Here is a 15009-nt window from a genome sequence, read left to right as displayed (position 1 = left end):
CGCCTACTTCGTTAGAGGGACAAGTCATATAATCTGATGGTGTGTGTACCGAAGGTCTTACAGTACACCCACCACAGTGTGACTGAGGAATTTTAAATAAAACAATAATTGCTATTGGATTATGCTGCTTAGTTTGCCAAAAAATGGTATTCTGTTTTTGGTAACAACGCTTCAACTATAAATGCTAATTACTCTGAAACTAGTTGTGAGCAAAACTCACCACCAGTTTCCCGACATTAGCTGCATCTATAAATACTTTATCTGAAAGCCAGTAATGAGATAGATGTTTACACATGAACAATGATAACAATGTTTTATGTTACTGGTATTTGTAGTCAGCACAGCTTTTAGTAAACTAATTACACTAATGGCTTCTAGGTAACCAGACGAATGTAATGGATAATAAAATTAGCCTGAGCTAATATTGGAGACTTTTGATATTGTGCACACCTGCCATACAAATGATAAGCCAATGATGTTTACACACACACACAGACACACACACACACACACACACACACACACACAAAGGAAAGGGGGTGGGGCGGGGGATGAGGGAGCTAGTGGCGGGGGAGAAAAATGTAACAGCGTGAAAGAATCCACCTGGTTTGTTTAAAAATGTTACAACGGCACGATATTGAGGGAGTTCTGCAAACAAAACAATCGCCAGTTTCGCCACTGATAGAAGATGCGCGAGACCAGTTCGGGCATCGAGCCTATCCGAGTGCCAGTACGCAGGGTACTGAGTGCCAGCTGGGGGCCGGCTCCCCTCAGGAGAGGATGCAGCCAGTGTACGACATCCTTCCCAGCCAAGTCAGCGCACGCATCCAGGCCAGAGTGGGGGCGACATCGTACTGGTTAAGTGGGCTCGTACTGCCAAGATTTTGTAAATTTGACTCCATTCTGTAATCATTCCTACATCACATACCCTCTCAACTTGTGAAGTTTCATTTCTTTTCCTCCTCCCCTTCTGGGTATTTCTTTCTTTCCTTCCCCCCCCCCCCCTCCCCCCGCCCCCCCCCCCTCTCTCGGACATGAACTATGAACTCATTACTTTAAAGAAGATTTTCTGATGAGACAGATGTACAGAGACATAAATTAAGCACAGTCGATCACATCTTATAACTCAAGGGGTACGTTGCTCTGAATGGAACGTGATATCGCCAAGTTTAAAAATGTTAATTAGTAGTAACCTGATAAATACCTGTATAATTGACACTTAAAATAATAGGGTATCTGGTGCTAATCTATTATTGTTTCACTAGTTCATAAAAACTGACAAAAGTTTCTAACTTCAGATTACCACAAAGAGAACATTTATTTTGATGAAACTTGCACATAATACAAATAAAAAGTGAATAAATAAGCAAGAAAATTTTTTTTGGATAAACAGATAACAAATATTTCATAACTATTTTAAATTAATTACTGTACACAATAATACATGCTAGTCCAGCCAGTGATATTTAAGAATGGCTACCTCATCAGTCTTGCCACTTTATCTCGTAAAGAAAAAGTTGTTTCAAATCCACTGTCATTACGACGAGAAACCGAGCGTCATTGCAGATCGTTAAAGCCAGAATTCAAACACTATTGCAGATGGTTAAACAATGGAAACTTCAGGCTGGAATATCAACAATTTTAAGAAAAGGATTGGCAGTCAGGCACAACTAAAAGACTGTTACACATTACCGCTTTCTGTCAGAGCCTCCTTCGGCAAAGAAAATACGAGTACGTTCGCACGAGCGAACACGGCCAGAAGCTAGAATGTATAACAGTCTATTCGTTGTACTTGTCTGCTAATCAGTGTAAAGATGACCCACTGAGTTGCACACTATCCTTTTCCTAATATTACTGTAAATAATTTATGTTCTTTCTACACACTTCCACAATTACTTGTAATTACCCTGTTTCAAAACAGTTTCCACCAATGTTAATGTGACGTTACACCCAAAATAAATATTTTCGACCTGACAGCCTGCAGCAGTCCACTACGACACACAGTCTAGTAACAAAAGTTGAGAAGTATTAAATTTTGGCCCAGTTACAATATTCCAGCTGAGATGCAATCAGTATTTAAAATTAGTTCCCTATAAATATCATATCAGTTTTATATATTCTCTAGAAAGAGAACAGATATACTGCTTTAATCCTAGACATCGTTATCTTTAACTATCACTGCAACTCTCCAGTCATCCACTGGTTCCTCTGCACTGCGAAGCAACACATTCTCCTCCTCTTCAAGTTCTGCACCACTCTCGTTATCGGACACGTAGAAAGCCGGTTACAAAGGTCGAATGACGCCGTGGATTTTAAGACCGGGCATCTGCTTGGCCAGCCCTTCTACGGCCTTCGGGTCACCTTGACACTCTTTGACTCCCAGCTCCCTGTGATAAGAATGAAAACACTGCTTTTACTGTGACAACGTGGCCATCCAATGGAGTTACCTCTATATATTGTGCATGTTTGAACAACAGAAAATTTAATTATATACATGGAGGCTCATATTTATCTCAGAGAAAACAATGAGAAAAGAATCTAAAAGGAAGTGACATACTGGGATACGAGGTAGGAAAGGGTGCAGGGGGCGGGGGGGTAGGTAACAAGAGGAGAGTGGCAGTATGCACAGGGAAGGAGCAGTTCCAGAGCGAGAGGGGCTGAACGAGGCAAGGGGGTAAATGGCTGCAGGAAATACAAGTGTAACATTAGTTTGGCGAACAACTTCATAGCGTTTTTGTTTTGCTTATCGGTAATCCAGTCGCTACGGGTTTATTTAGCGATTATCAGTTTTTCTTTGTAGTTTGCTGTTGCTACTTGCATTCACATATTGCCATTTTGTCATTTTGAGATAGTGAGTAGAGTAGAAAACTGAGGGCCGAGTGGAGAAATCTGAACTTTTCGGACAGCAGTGGAGGTGGCCAGAAACATCGGGATAATGCCAATGGACAGACCGTAACAAGAAAATTGTTTTTTCATTTTAAGAAGTATTGTTTCGACATTAGTGACTGCCTGAAATCGGGAAGACCTTCGGGGCTTGACGAAGATAGTTTAAATGCATTAATCCACACTCGTCCGTGTCAGTGTGCTTGAGAACTGGTAAATGTGATGAACTGTGATCGTTCCACCATTGTGCAACATTTGCACGCAATGGGAAAGGTTCAAAAATTGGGCAAATGGGTACCGCACACTCTAAACCGAAATCATAAAAATGAACAGGTGGCCGTACTTGCACCTATTCTCGCTCGTCGTGAACCGACTCGTGAACACCTCCGACCGATCCTTACGGGTGACGAGAAATGGTGTCTCTATGCTAACATTAGGAAAAGAAAGGAATGGTTAAGGCCCAAACAAATTAGCAACTGTCTGTACAAAGACTTGCACGTATTCACAAAAGATAATGTAATGCATCTGATGGAACAGTGATGGTGGGGCGTGCCTCGAATTGCTTCCCTTGGGTGTAACCGTCACTGCTGATATTTATTGTTACGAGCTGAGACATCTCACAGACACAGTCTGAGAACAACGACCAGGAAGACTGCGTGAAGCAATGCTACTCCACGATAATGCTAGACTGCATTTTGCATCACTGACAAAAAACACTACATAGGAGTTGGGTAGGGAAGTCATTCCACACCCACCTTATTCACCTGATCTTGTACCCTAAAATTTTCATCCTTCTGCTTTTCATCAAACAACCTTCAAGGAAATTCAATTCGACATTAAAATGTGCTCCGAAAGTGGCTCGACGAGTTCTTCGTCTCGAAAGAACGATTTCTAGTCGTAGAATCAAAAATTTACACCGGCATTGGCAGACTGTTGTAAACAGTGAAGGAGAATATATTACTGATGACTAAAGTCTCTGTTATGAGTATCTATTGTGTTTATTAAACTTATGGAAAAACACTATGAACTTATATACCAATCATTATGCACTAAAAAATAAGATTCAAGGGCTGGAAATGAGACTCCTATGAATGGTGAAAGGATACGCAAAAATAGACAAAATAAAAATGCATATTACAAAAACAGTTCAAAGTTGAATAAAAAAATGATAAGATATATGAATTTAGAATTAAATGGAAGGACCATCTGGAAAGAGTACCCGAGTGATGACGACCGTTACAAGCTGTGCAGTACGAACCACACACAAAAGTGGAAAAAGACGTAAGAAAGTGGAGAGCATTGAGATTCTGCATCCAACTTGTTTTAAGCTGACAGGTATGGTGTAACAGTGTCTATTATAATAGGAGCCCAGAAGAAGGTCAATGTATCTCACGGCACTGGATTTCTAAGTAGAGCTTTCAATTTGCACAGACCGTGTTGTGGCGACAAAAATGTATGATATGTGCTTTATTGGAGGAAAACTGGGAGCCGTGCTACAGGTCCCAAGAAAGGGCTCTCTGTATGACACCTTGAAGTTGACGTTCAGCTAAGGCCACGGACTCATAGCCGTACCACAAGCAAAAGTCGTCATATAAGGAGTCTATAATTTTCAGTGCAATTTTTTGAAAGATTTCTTGTAGCCTTTGGCTGTCATTCTTTTAATTTCCTGTACGATTGTACAATTTTGGCTTTAGGCCATTTTCAGGTATTATTAAAAAAGTAACAGATCAGATTGGTAAGATTTTACAGAAACATGACATCAGACCGGTCTTTACACCAACAAAGAAAATAAGTCAAGTGCTGCAATCTGCGAAGGATAAACACCCTCCTGTGTTGACATGTGGTGTATACAAAATTCTGTGTACGTGTGGTAAAGTTTATATTGGAACTACCAAGAGGAGTGTAAATACATGGCTAAAAGAGCACAAAAGTCTCTGCTATAGCTGATTTCTCTATTTTTCCTATCGGCAGAGCATGCTCTTCAGTCAGGAAACCACGAAGTGAAGTTTTCTGAAACAGAAATTTTATTTACAACGTCAAATTATTATCCACAGTTATGTAGAGAAGCCATTGAAATTTATAAGCATCAGGATGATTTTAACAGAAAAGAGGAGGCAATGAAACTTTGTGACATATGGACAGTAGCTCTGCAGAATCGCTAGACAACTTTATCTTTGACAAGATGACAATCGATAGTTAAGTTTTATCTTTGACAAGGATTATCTCTGCTAATCACGTGTTACTTCGACCACGCCCCCTTTCCTACAGTATATATGTCACTCTCGGACGTCCGACCAGTCAGTCGGCAAGACTCGGCAGAGGACTGCCTCTGAAGATGTCCAGCACAGTCCTGGACAAAACGTCAGGAACAGAAGAGTTTCTCAGACCACGACCTCACATCCCAAAAGGTTTACCAGCAGCCGTTTTCAAGTATTTAATGGATGATTTTTTAGTAGCAGATTATGTCATATGAGTCATTGCTTCTATGACATTACGTTATGTTCATAAAATAAATCCGAAGTGTTCACGCTATTTTAGGAGCGTGTTACTTTCAAGTAGTTGCAAAAGGAAACAAGACTATACAATAAGCTACCTACAAACATTAAAACAATAAAAGACATTTCAAGATTTAAAACTGCTGTCCATAATATCTATTGCAAAAATGTTATTATAGTATAAATGAATATCTTGAAACATAAAAATTTATTGCCAAATACCTAAAAAGAAAAAAGATAATTATTTGCGTTAAATATAATGTATGGAAGCTGAACCTTCAGTTGTAATAATATGAAGGCTAAAACAATTTAAATACTGTTATATGATTTAAAAACATGTATTGTAAATCGCAATGATCTGTCCAATATTGTACAGTATACCTTGTACAACAAATGATCAAAAGGACCAATAAAAATGTTATGTAATGTAACTGCTCAAAAGTAACATGCTCCTAAAATAGCATGAACACATTGGATTTATTTTATGAGCATAACATGATGTCACAGGAACAACGATGTGAATGACATAATCTGCTACTAAAAAATCATGCATAAAAATACTTGAAAATGGCCTAAGGCCGAAATTGTACAATCGTACAGGAAATAAATAGAATGGCAGCTGAAGGCCTCAAGACATCTTAAAAGAAAAAAAATAAGGAGTATGTGTAGCCACTGGACTCGCAGATTCCCGAAGCTTGAAATCAGAGCCATGGGATCGAGTTACAGTGACACCAGGTGGTATCATATGCTTCATGTGAGTGGAAAAAGATGCAGATAAAATGAAGGTGGTAGCAGCTGAGAAGGGAGTGAAACAGGGTTGCAGCTATCATAATATTATTCAATGAAAATGTTGGGAAGCTGTGACAGATATGGACAAAAAATTTGGAAAGGGTTTTGAAGTTCAGCGATAAGAAATATTTTTTCTTGGAGGTACGTTTTGTCTTTGCAACTAAATGAAAGGCAGTTTGTTTTTTGCCATATGCGTTTCACTTCTTTCATTTATGAAGCATCTTTAGTGGCCTGAAATACATATTTGTTTTTATATCTATGATAAAAATGCATTAGGTAGTAGTCCAAATATGTTACTATGTTATGTTTTCTTATGTTTTTCTCTTGTTTTTCCGATTAGAAACAACATTTATAGCACTAGTTTCATGAGGTTAAATTATCATTTGGTGTTACTTATGATTTCCATTGATGCTAGTTCATATGTGTGGTCCTGGAGATGTGTTCGCTTATTCCCCATAATCCAGATGGCGGATTTCTGTTATTTTTTCACCCACCTTTATTGCAACAACTCACTTGCACTTTCACTATGTGTTCACCATGTGGTGTTTACCACGGGTAATGCCAATTGTCGCTGTGTGCTTATCTTTCGTCTTTTGTTTATGTTGTGTGTGTGGCTTGATATTTTTCATTTGTTTTGTGTGTGTGTGTGTGTGTGTGTGTGTGTGTGTGTGTGTGTGTGTGTGTGAGAGAGAGAGAGAGAGAGAGAGAGAGAGAGAGAGAGAGAGAGAGAGAGAGATGTTCCACATCTCTGTTATTGTTTTAATGACTGATCTGTGAGTAACTGCTTTTATTGATTTTCTCATTAAGTACTTCCTTATTCATTGCAAGGACTCTTTGTATATGAAAGTTTTCCTGTAATGTCTGGAGTTTTTTTGTTGTAGTTGTTCACCTTAATAATTTTCATGTCCTGTTCCATGTTGGATAGTTCATGCCCTTGTTTTATCAGGTATCCAGCAGAGGTAGAATTGCTATTCTTATATTTCCAACTTCTTACAAGTTCTTTATACCTTGTTTTGAGGGGGACTGATGACCTTAGCTGTTTAGTCCCCCTTAAACATCCCAACAACCACCACCGCCACCTTGTTTTGAAATTCCCACCTGTCATCACCAGATATACTGGTTCATGTTCTTGGCATTCTAACTAGTATATTCCTGTGTTCAAAAAGATTTCGGGCTTGCAGCCAGTTGTCATAAACTTCACTGCACGATATTTTGACTGTACAACTGCCAACCATCTTCAGGTGAGCCGAACGAGGACTGACAAAGACGTTCTCAACTCCAGCTTATATAGTGCACTGATAGTAATGCTGCGCATGCGTTGCAGTCGCAGAGACAGATAGGGCCACACCTCCCAGTGGCAGCGCCCTCGCTGGTGGAATTGCAATACTCAGCTGCCGTGGGTATTGTCACTGGCCGCAGCTATCGAACTCTTCTGGGGTCTTCGTCTCGAGCAAATTTCGGAGACGATGGGATTCCATGCATTATTCAATTGGTAACCACTGTCACGGTTCATTAGATTTCCCGCAATGCGTATTTCCACTGATTCTTTGATAATGGAGTCCAAAAAGTTTTTGCAGTGGCCAAAATCGAAGTTTTGTAGTACTCCATTGAATGTCCATTAGAAATACAATGTTCCGCAACTGCAGACTTACTGGCTTGCAGTAGGTGAGTGCATCGTTGTTGTTCTGTACAACACTCTTCCACTGTACGCATTGTCTGTCCTATTTAGGCCATACCACATTAACATGGTATTATGTAAATTCCCGCCTTCCGCAGTGACAAATCATCCTTCATCCATCCCAGCAAATCCGAAATCGTAGAAGGCGGACAAAAAACCACTTTCACATGAAAATGATTAAGAATCCTTGCTATCTTGAAGGAGATATTTCCGACAAAGGGAAGAAAAGCTAGGGACTTGGCTGGGACGTTCTCCTCTTTATCCACTTCCCGGTTCCTGGCTCTAGTTGAGAAGGCCCTGTTAATTTGCCGGGTCAAGCACCCATTGGCTCTGAACACCATCCTCAAATGTGCCAGTTCCATAGGCAAATTCTCTGCATCTGACACCGTGTGTGCCCTGTGTACAAGGGTTTTAAGTACACTCACAGTCTGGGATGGGTGATGGCAACTTGATGAATGCAAATACAAATCAGTGTGAGTGGGCTTCCGATAGACAGAATGTCCCACAGTGCCGTCGCTCTTCTGTTTAACCAAAACATCCAGGAATGGAAGGCAGCCATCTTTCTCTAGTTCCATTGTAAATCGAATATTCTCATGGATGGAGTTAAGATGATGAAAAAACTCCATTAACTTTTCTTCTCTGTGGGGCCACACTTTGAAAGTGTCATCGACATAGCTCCAAAAAACAGTTGGTTTACAGACCGCTGATTCAAGTGCTCTCTCCTCAAAATCCTCCATAAGGAGGTTAGCCACCAGAGGAGACAGAGGGCTGCCCATGGTGACACCGTCAGACTGTTCATAATATTCCTGGTTAAACATAAAATAAGTTGAGGAAAGAGTACTGCTTTGTTTCAACATAATGTCTGATTCAAACTGTTGACCAATTAGAATCAAGGAATCTGCAAGAGGTACTTTTGTGAAAAGGGAAATTACATCAAAACTCACTAGAAGATCCGAACTACTTAAGGGGGGTAGGACGTCAAACGAGCCGACTTTGAGCAGGAGAGGCACCACAGGACATTTTAATTTCCACTGTCTATACTTTTACAAGTAAATTCATAAAACTTTGTCAGCACGACCAGGAAGGATTCAGGATTCACACTCGTAGCAGCGGAAGTTCAAAAACATGACAAAATAATTTTTTTTACATGTGAAATTTCATCATTTTTCCACTTACTATTGGCTGCATTTGTTGCTATAGGTACACTTTTCTTCATAAGTAAGAGAGACTGTTCGATGAATTTTGCACTGCATACAAACCGTACTTACAGCTGTCTGAAACTCTAGAATCTATTTAATTTTTGAAAAAATGAATGAGCTGTTATGTTTTATACTTTATGTTTAGAAAAAAAATTAAATTTTGTAGTTAATTATCTCAATTTTTACCACAGCTTTTAATAGATTTGGAAAATTCTAGAGTTTCATACACCTGTAAGTATGGTTTGTATGCTGTGCAAAATTCATCAAAGAATCTCTCTTACTTGTGAAGAAAAATGTACCTACAGCAACAAATGCAGCCAACAGTAAGCGAAAAAATGATGAAATTTCATACCTAAAAAAAAATCATTTTGTTATATTTTTGCACTTCCACTGCTATGATTGTGAATACTGAATCCTTCCTGGTCATGCTGACAAAGTTTTATGACTTTATTTGTAAAAGTATAGACAGCAGAAAATAAAATGTCCTGTGGTGCCTCTCCTGCTCCAAGTCGGCCCGTCTGACGTCCTACCCCACCTTAAGTGGAGAGCCCCCAGTCTATTAATAAAATCAGCAGAGTTCCGTATATAGTGTGAACATTTGCCAACAAATGGTCTCAACAAAGAAGCTAGATGTTTGGCTAAATCATATGTGGGTGCGTCAATATTACTGACTATAGGCCGTAAAGGCAGACCTTCTTTATGCACTTTAGGAAGAGCATACAGTCTCGGTGGTACACTCCTTGGTATATATCTGGTTTGTCTGTTGTTGTTTGTAAATGTGACAGGAATGGGTATCTCATTCCATAAGCAATGTGTAATCCCTGTTTCTCTAGTGTATTTGTTATTCTGTGTGTATATTAAATTGCGCCATTTCTTTCTGTTAGTTATGTCTGTTAGTTTGTGTTTCTGTGTGTGTTGTAGTGTCTATGGCATTTTTAGGTGTTTGTGTTCTCTGCTTGTTTTCATTTTTCTTTAGTTATATTTTGATTTTGGGGTTGAGTCTTTTGCACTATATGGATTTTACAAACATTGTTTGGCAATTAGTTGTATGGTTGTAATTCTTTTTCATGGTTTTCTTGGCTGAGTGGTATATGTCATAGGGCTGATAATTTTTTATTTTACTGATAGTTGGTTGAAGCATGTGTAATTGTATCTGTGGCTCTTCGCTTTCTGAATATGTCAAATGTGTGCCTACTGCTGTCTCTCTTTATTGTTATATCCACGAAATGTATTTGATTTTGTGTTTCTTTTTCCATGGTGAATTGAATTTATTTATTTATTTATTTTCATGCTGTTTATGTCTGTATGAAGTTTATCTATTTACTCTGTTGGTTCATTCACCCTACAGGTTATGACATCCACAGATTTGTTGCTGTTGTTGTGGTCTTCAGTCCAGACACTGGTTTGATGCAGCTCTCCATGCTACTCTATCCTGTGCAAGCTTCTTCATCTCCCAGTACCTACTGCAACCTACATCCTTCTGAATCTGCTAAGTGTGTTCATCTCTTGGTCTCCCTCTACGATTTTTACCCTCCACGCTGCCCTCCAATGCTAAATTTGTGATCCCTTGATGCCTCAGAACATGTCCTACTAACCGATCCCTTCTTCTGGTCAAGTTGTGCCACAAACTCCTCTTCTCCTTAATTCTGTTCAATACTTCATCATTAGTTATGTGATCTACCGATCTAATCTTCAGCATTCTTCTGTAGCACCACATTTCGAAAGCTTCTATTCTCTTCTTGTACAAACTATTTACAAACGACTTCCTGACACTTAAACCAATACTTGATGTTAACGAATTTCTCTTCTTCAGAAATGCTTTCCTTGCCATTGCCAGTCTGCTGATGGTCGAAGTAGAGAAGATATAAAATGTAGTTATTTTGCCCCTCAAATAGCAAAACTCATTTACTACTTTAAGTGTCTCACTTCCTAATCTAATTCCTTCAACATAACCCGACTTAATTCAACTACATTCCATTATCCTCGTTTTGCTTTTGTTGATGTTCATCTTATATCCTCCTTTCAAGGCACTGTCCATTCCGTTCAACTGCTCTTCCAAGTCCTTTGAGGTTTGCCGATGTCATTGTAATTCTATCAGAGACAGCAAAGTTTTTATTTCTTCTCCGTGAATTTTAATACCTACTCCAAATTTTTCTTTTGTTTCCTTCACTGCTTGCTCAATATACAGATTGAACAACATCGGGGAGAGGCTACAACCCTGTCTCACTCCCTTCCCAACTAGTGCTTCCCTTTCATGTCCCTCGACTCTTATAACTGCCATCTGGTTTCTGTACAAATTGTAAATAGCCTTTCGTTCCCTGTATTTTACCCCTGCCACCTGTACCAGTAAACAATTATGTGTCATTTCCTTATGATGTTTTTATCAAAGAATGTGTTTTCTATGTGGCTGATAAATATGTTTGCCAATGTTTCTGATACGGACGATCACACTGGAAGGCCATCTTTTTGTAAGTAAAATTCCTTTTCAAACTGGAAGTAATTTTTGGATGTGATTGCTTGAAGGGTTTTGGTCTTTTCATTTCTGCCGGTAGTTTGTTAAATGTCAGTAGATTTTCTTCAATTAGTTTTATTGTGTCTGCACTGGGTATCAAGTTGTACATATTCTCTTTGTTGAAAATTATGAGAGGTGCTGTTTGTGATATGTGTAAGTCTTTTATTTGTGTTATGCACTCATTTGTGTGTTTCACTGTTCTGCTGCTCTTCATTTCATATTGCTGTGTTACAATTTTTTCATGTGTTTTGGCACATGGTAGGTAGTGCATTCATCAAGTTGATAATGGCCCTCACTGGAATAAGGGGTTTGTGAACCTCAGGTCAGCCTCTGAGTGTTGGAGATTTTGGGTTCTATTGCGTGATGTGTTGTTTTTGTTTACCTGTGAGTATGTGTTTGATGTCTTTGAAATTGTTTGTTATGTGTGTCAGGAAATGTGCTGCTGGATTGGATTTCAGTTTTCTGATATTGTTCAAGGAGATGATGTTGTGGCGTAACAAGCTTGCTATGCCACACTGGGAAGGGAGCCGAAAGAAAGGCACGCGTACACACACGCCGACCGGCGTCAAGTCTGGAACAGGATAACTATTGAATGGTAGCAAGAAAAGTACGTAGCTGCTTTATACTTAACTTTTATTCTTTGATGAATACAGCGTTCTTCTTGAGACATTTATACGATAACTCTCAAACTAGGTAAGGCTAATGGCACCTTGCTAGGTCGTAGCCATGGACTCAGCAGAAGGCTATTCTAACTGTCTCTCGGCAAATGAGAGGAAGGCTTTGTCCGTATTGTCGCTAGCAATGTCGTCCGTACAACTGGGGCGAGTGCTATATCGTATCTCGAGACCTGCCTTGTGGTGGCGCTAGGTCTGCGATCACACAGTGGCGACACGCGGGTCAGACTTGTACTAAATGGACCGCGGCCGATTTAAGCTACCACCTAGCAAGTGTGGTGTCTGGCGGTGACACCACAGATGAAATCTTTGATTTTTTTCTATATATTGCTCTTCATTGATCAGTACTGTGCTGCTCCCTTTATGAGCTCTTCTGACGATGCTTTAATTTAATTTCATTTTATTATCTACCTGTCAATCATTTATACGAATATGATGTTATTAAGGTGTAGCTTTCCTGTTAATTTCTTAGTTGTGTTGTTTTCTGTTTGAAGTTTGTTGGCGACATTTTAATTCTGACAGAGAAAAGGTTTGCTGCTGACATTATAATCCTGTCAGAGGGACCATATGACTCGGAAAAGCAGTTTAACAGGATGGCTACTGTCTTGGAAAGAGATTATAAGATGAACATCAACAAAAGTAAAATGAGGGTAATGGCATGTAGTCAAATTAAATCAGGCAGTACTGAGAGAATCAGATTCAGAAATGAGATACTAAACGAGTGAATGAGTTTTGCTATTTGAGCAGCAAAATAAATGATGCTGGTTAAAGTAGAGAAGACGTGAAGCAGCAAGTGAAAATATGAAGAAAATCACTTCTGAAAAAGAGCTTAGGAAGTCTTTTCTGGCTTGAGTAAAGCCTCATATAAATGTGAAACATGTAAAATAAACAGTTCAGATAAGAAAAGAATAGAAGTTTTTGAAATAAGATGGTGCAAAAGAATGCTGTAGATTAGATGGGTAAATCGAATACCCAAGGAGAAAGTAGACAGAAACTGGGGAAGAAAAATATTTATGGCACAACTTGATTAAAAGAAAGGATTTGTCAGTAGGTCCCAACCTGGGACACAAACAAATTGTCAGTTTGTTATTGGAGGGAAGTACGGTGGGTAAAAACTGTACAGGGATACGATGGCTCAAATATGTGGCTGGAAGACAGCCGTTTCCAACTGGAATGTGTCTTCAGGATGTCATACTGATAAGCAGTGGCATTAAAGCACTGTCCCATTCTGTACCACTTCTTGGTATGCTCTATATTTAGGAACCCATTGCCAAACACACAGTGTGAATTGCAGGGCAATCTAACAGGTGTAGATCTTTTGTTACCTGAGATTGACGACCTTTTCTGGAAACTTTTCAAACGGCACTCCAGCGACAACGGAATAATCGAATGTCAGGCAGCGCACACCTGACAATTCGAGGATGCTGCTCACACCCGGTTGCAGCCTCGCAAAAGCCATATTTTCCATTCGAAGCGTGTGAAGTCGCGGCAGCCCGACGAGGTAGGGGAACAGGGCCCCGCCGAGTGTTCTGCAATCTGTCACGTCCAATCTGAAACAAACCACGAGTGTGCTGTCGTTTATTTGGGGACAAGCTGGTGGAGAAAATTGTAATGGATTTTACTTCCAGTTGTTGCCAGCAAAACAGAGAATCTTTGATGGAAATCAAAAAATTATGAATATCTTCAAGTAAAAGCAATTAAACTCCAATACAATGTATCGGTTTAGTGCATAAGTTCGTAGCATTTTTCCATAAGTTTAATAAACACAAAAGACACACATAACAGTCTTTAGTCGTCAATAATATGATCTCCATCACTATTTACAACGTCTGGGGTAACATTTCAGTTCTGCAGCAGTAGAAATCATTTGGTTTTGAGGCAAAGAACCTGTTGAGCCATGTTTGAAGCACATTTTCATCCAGAAATGAATTTTCTTTAAGGTTGTTTGATAGAGAGTAGAAAAGGTGAAAACTGAGGGTGCAAGATCAGATGGGTGTGGTGTGACTTCCCAATCCAATTCCTGTCAGTCTAGCAGAATGCAGGCATGCATTATTGTGGAGCAGCATCACTTGACCCCATCTTCCTTGTCACTGTTCTGAGATTACATCTGCAAGATGTGTCAGTTTTTGACAGTTATCGTCAGCAGTGACTGTTACAGCTCGGGGAAGTACACCCCTCCGTTGCCGTTCCACCAGATGCATAAAATTATTTTTTGTGGATGTGCACAGGTCTTTACGCAGGGAGTTGCTGCTTAATTTGGGCTCAGCCTCATTTCTTTTCCTTATGTTATCATAAAGGAACCTTTTCTCACCACTAGTCACGATACAGGATAGGAATGGTCAGTGTTGTTCACGAGCCAGTGGACGATAAATAAGCAGAGACGCACATATGGCTACCCACTGATTTTTGTGATTTTGGCTTGGACCATGTGGTATCCACGCAGCCAATTTTTGAACCTTCCCCCCTGCATGCAAATATCATATGATAGTGAAATGATCATAGTTCATCACATTTGGCAGTCCTCAAGAACACCAACCTGGATCATTGTGGATTCAAGCATCTGAATGATCATCATCAAACCCTGAAGGTCTTCCTGAATGTGGAGAGTACTAATAAGAAAATGATACTCTCTAAGGACAGGCATAGGGCAAAATGTCTTCTTGTACTTTAACATATGTATCTCCAACAATATGACAGCTAAAATACTAAAACTTGAGGCTATTATGTACAACATAATGCTTGATATTCTGTGCAGTTTTTGGTTGACAATGCATGATGA

At 39.5% G+C, this 15009-nt stretch overlaps 1 protein-coding gene across 1 annotated transcript in view; it reads right to left on the bottom strand.

Moving 5' to 3' along the window:
* Positions 1-1309: 1309 nt before the first annotated feature.
* Positions 1310-15009, bottom strand: part of LOC124605265 — a 158717-nt gene continuing 145017 nt past the window's right edge. The window contains exons 4-5 of the mRNA XM_047136828.1: positions 13556-13780; positions 1310-2387 (exon numbers count right to left, since the gene is read on the bottom strand). Coding sequence (XP_046992784.1) covers positions 2285-2387; positions 13556-13780 — 328 coding nt within the window. The 3' untranslated portion in view covers positions 1310-2284. The remainder of the gene's footprint in view (positions 2388-13555; positions 13781-15009) is intronic.

This window comes from Schistocerca americana, chromosome 3, assembly GCF_021461395.2.
Source record: "Schistocerca americana isolate TAMUIC-IGC-003095 chromosome 3, iqSchAmer2.1, whole genome shotgun sequence".
In the NCBI taxonomy this organism is placed as follows: domain Eukaryota; kingdom Metazoa; phylum Arthropoda; class Insecta; order Orthoptera; family Acrididae; genus Schistocerca; species Schistocerca americana.
This window is presented reverse-complemented; position numbering and strand designations above follow the sequence as displayed.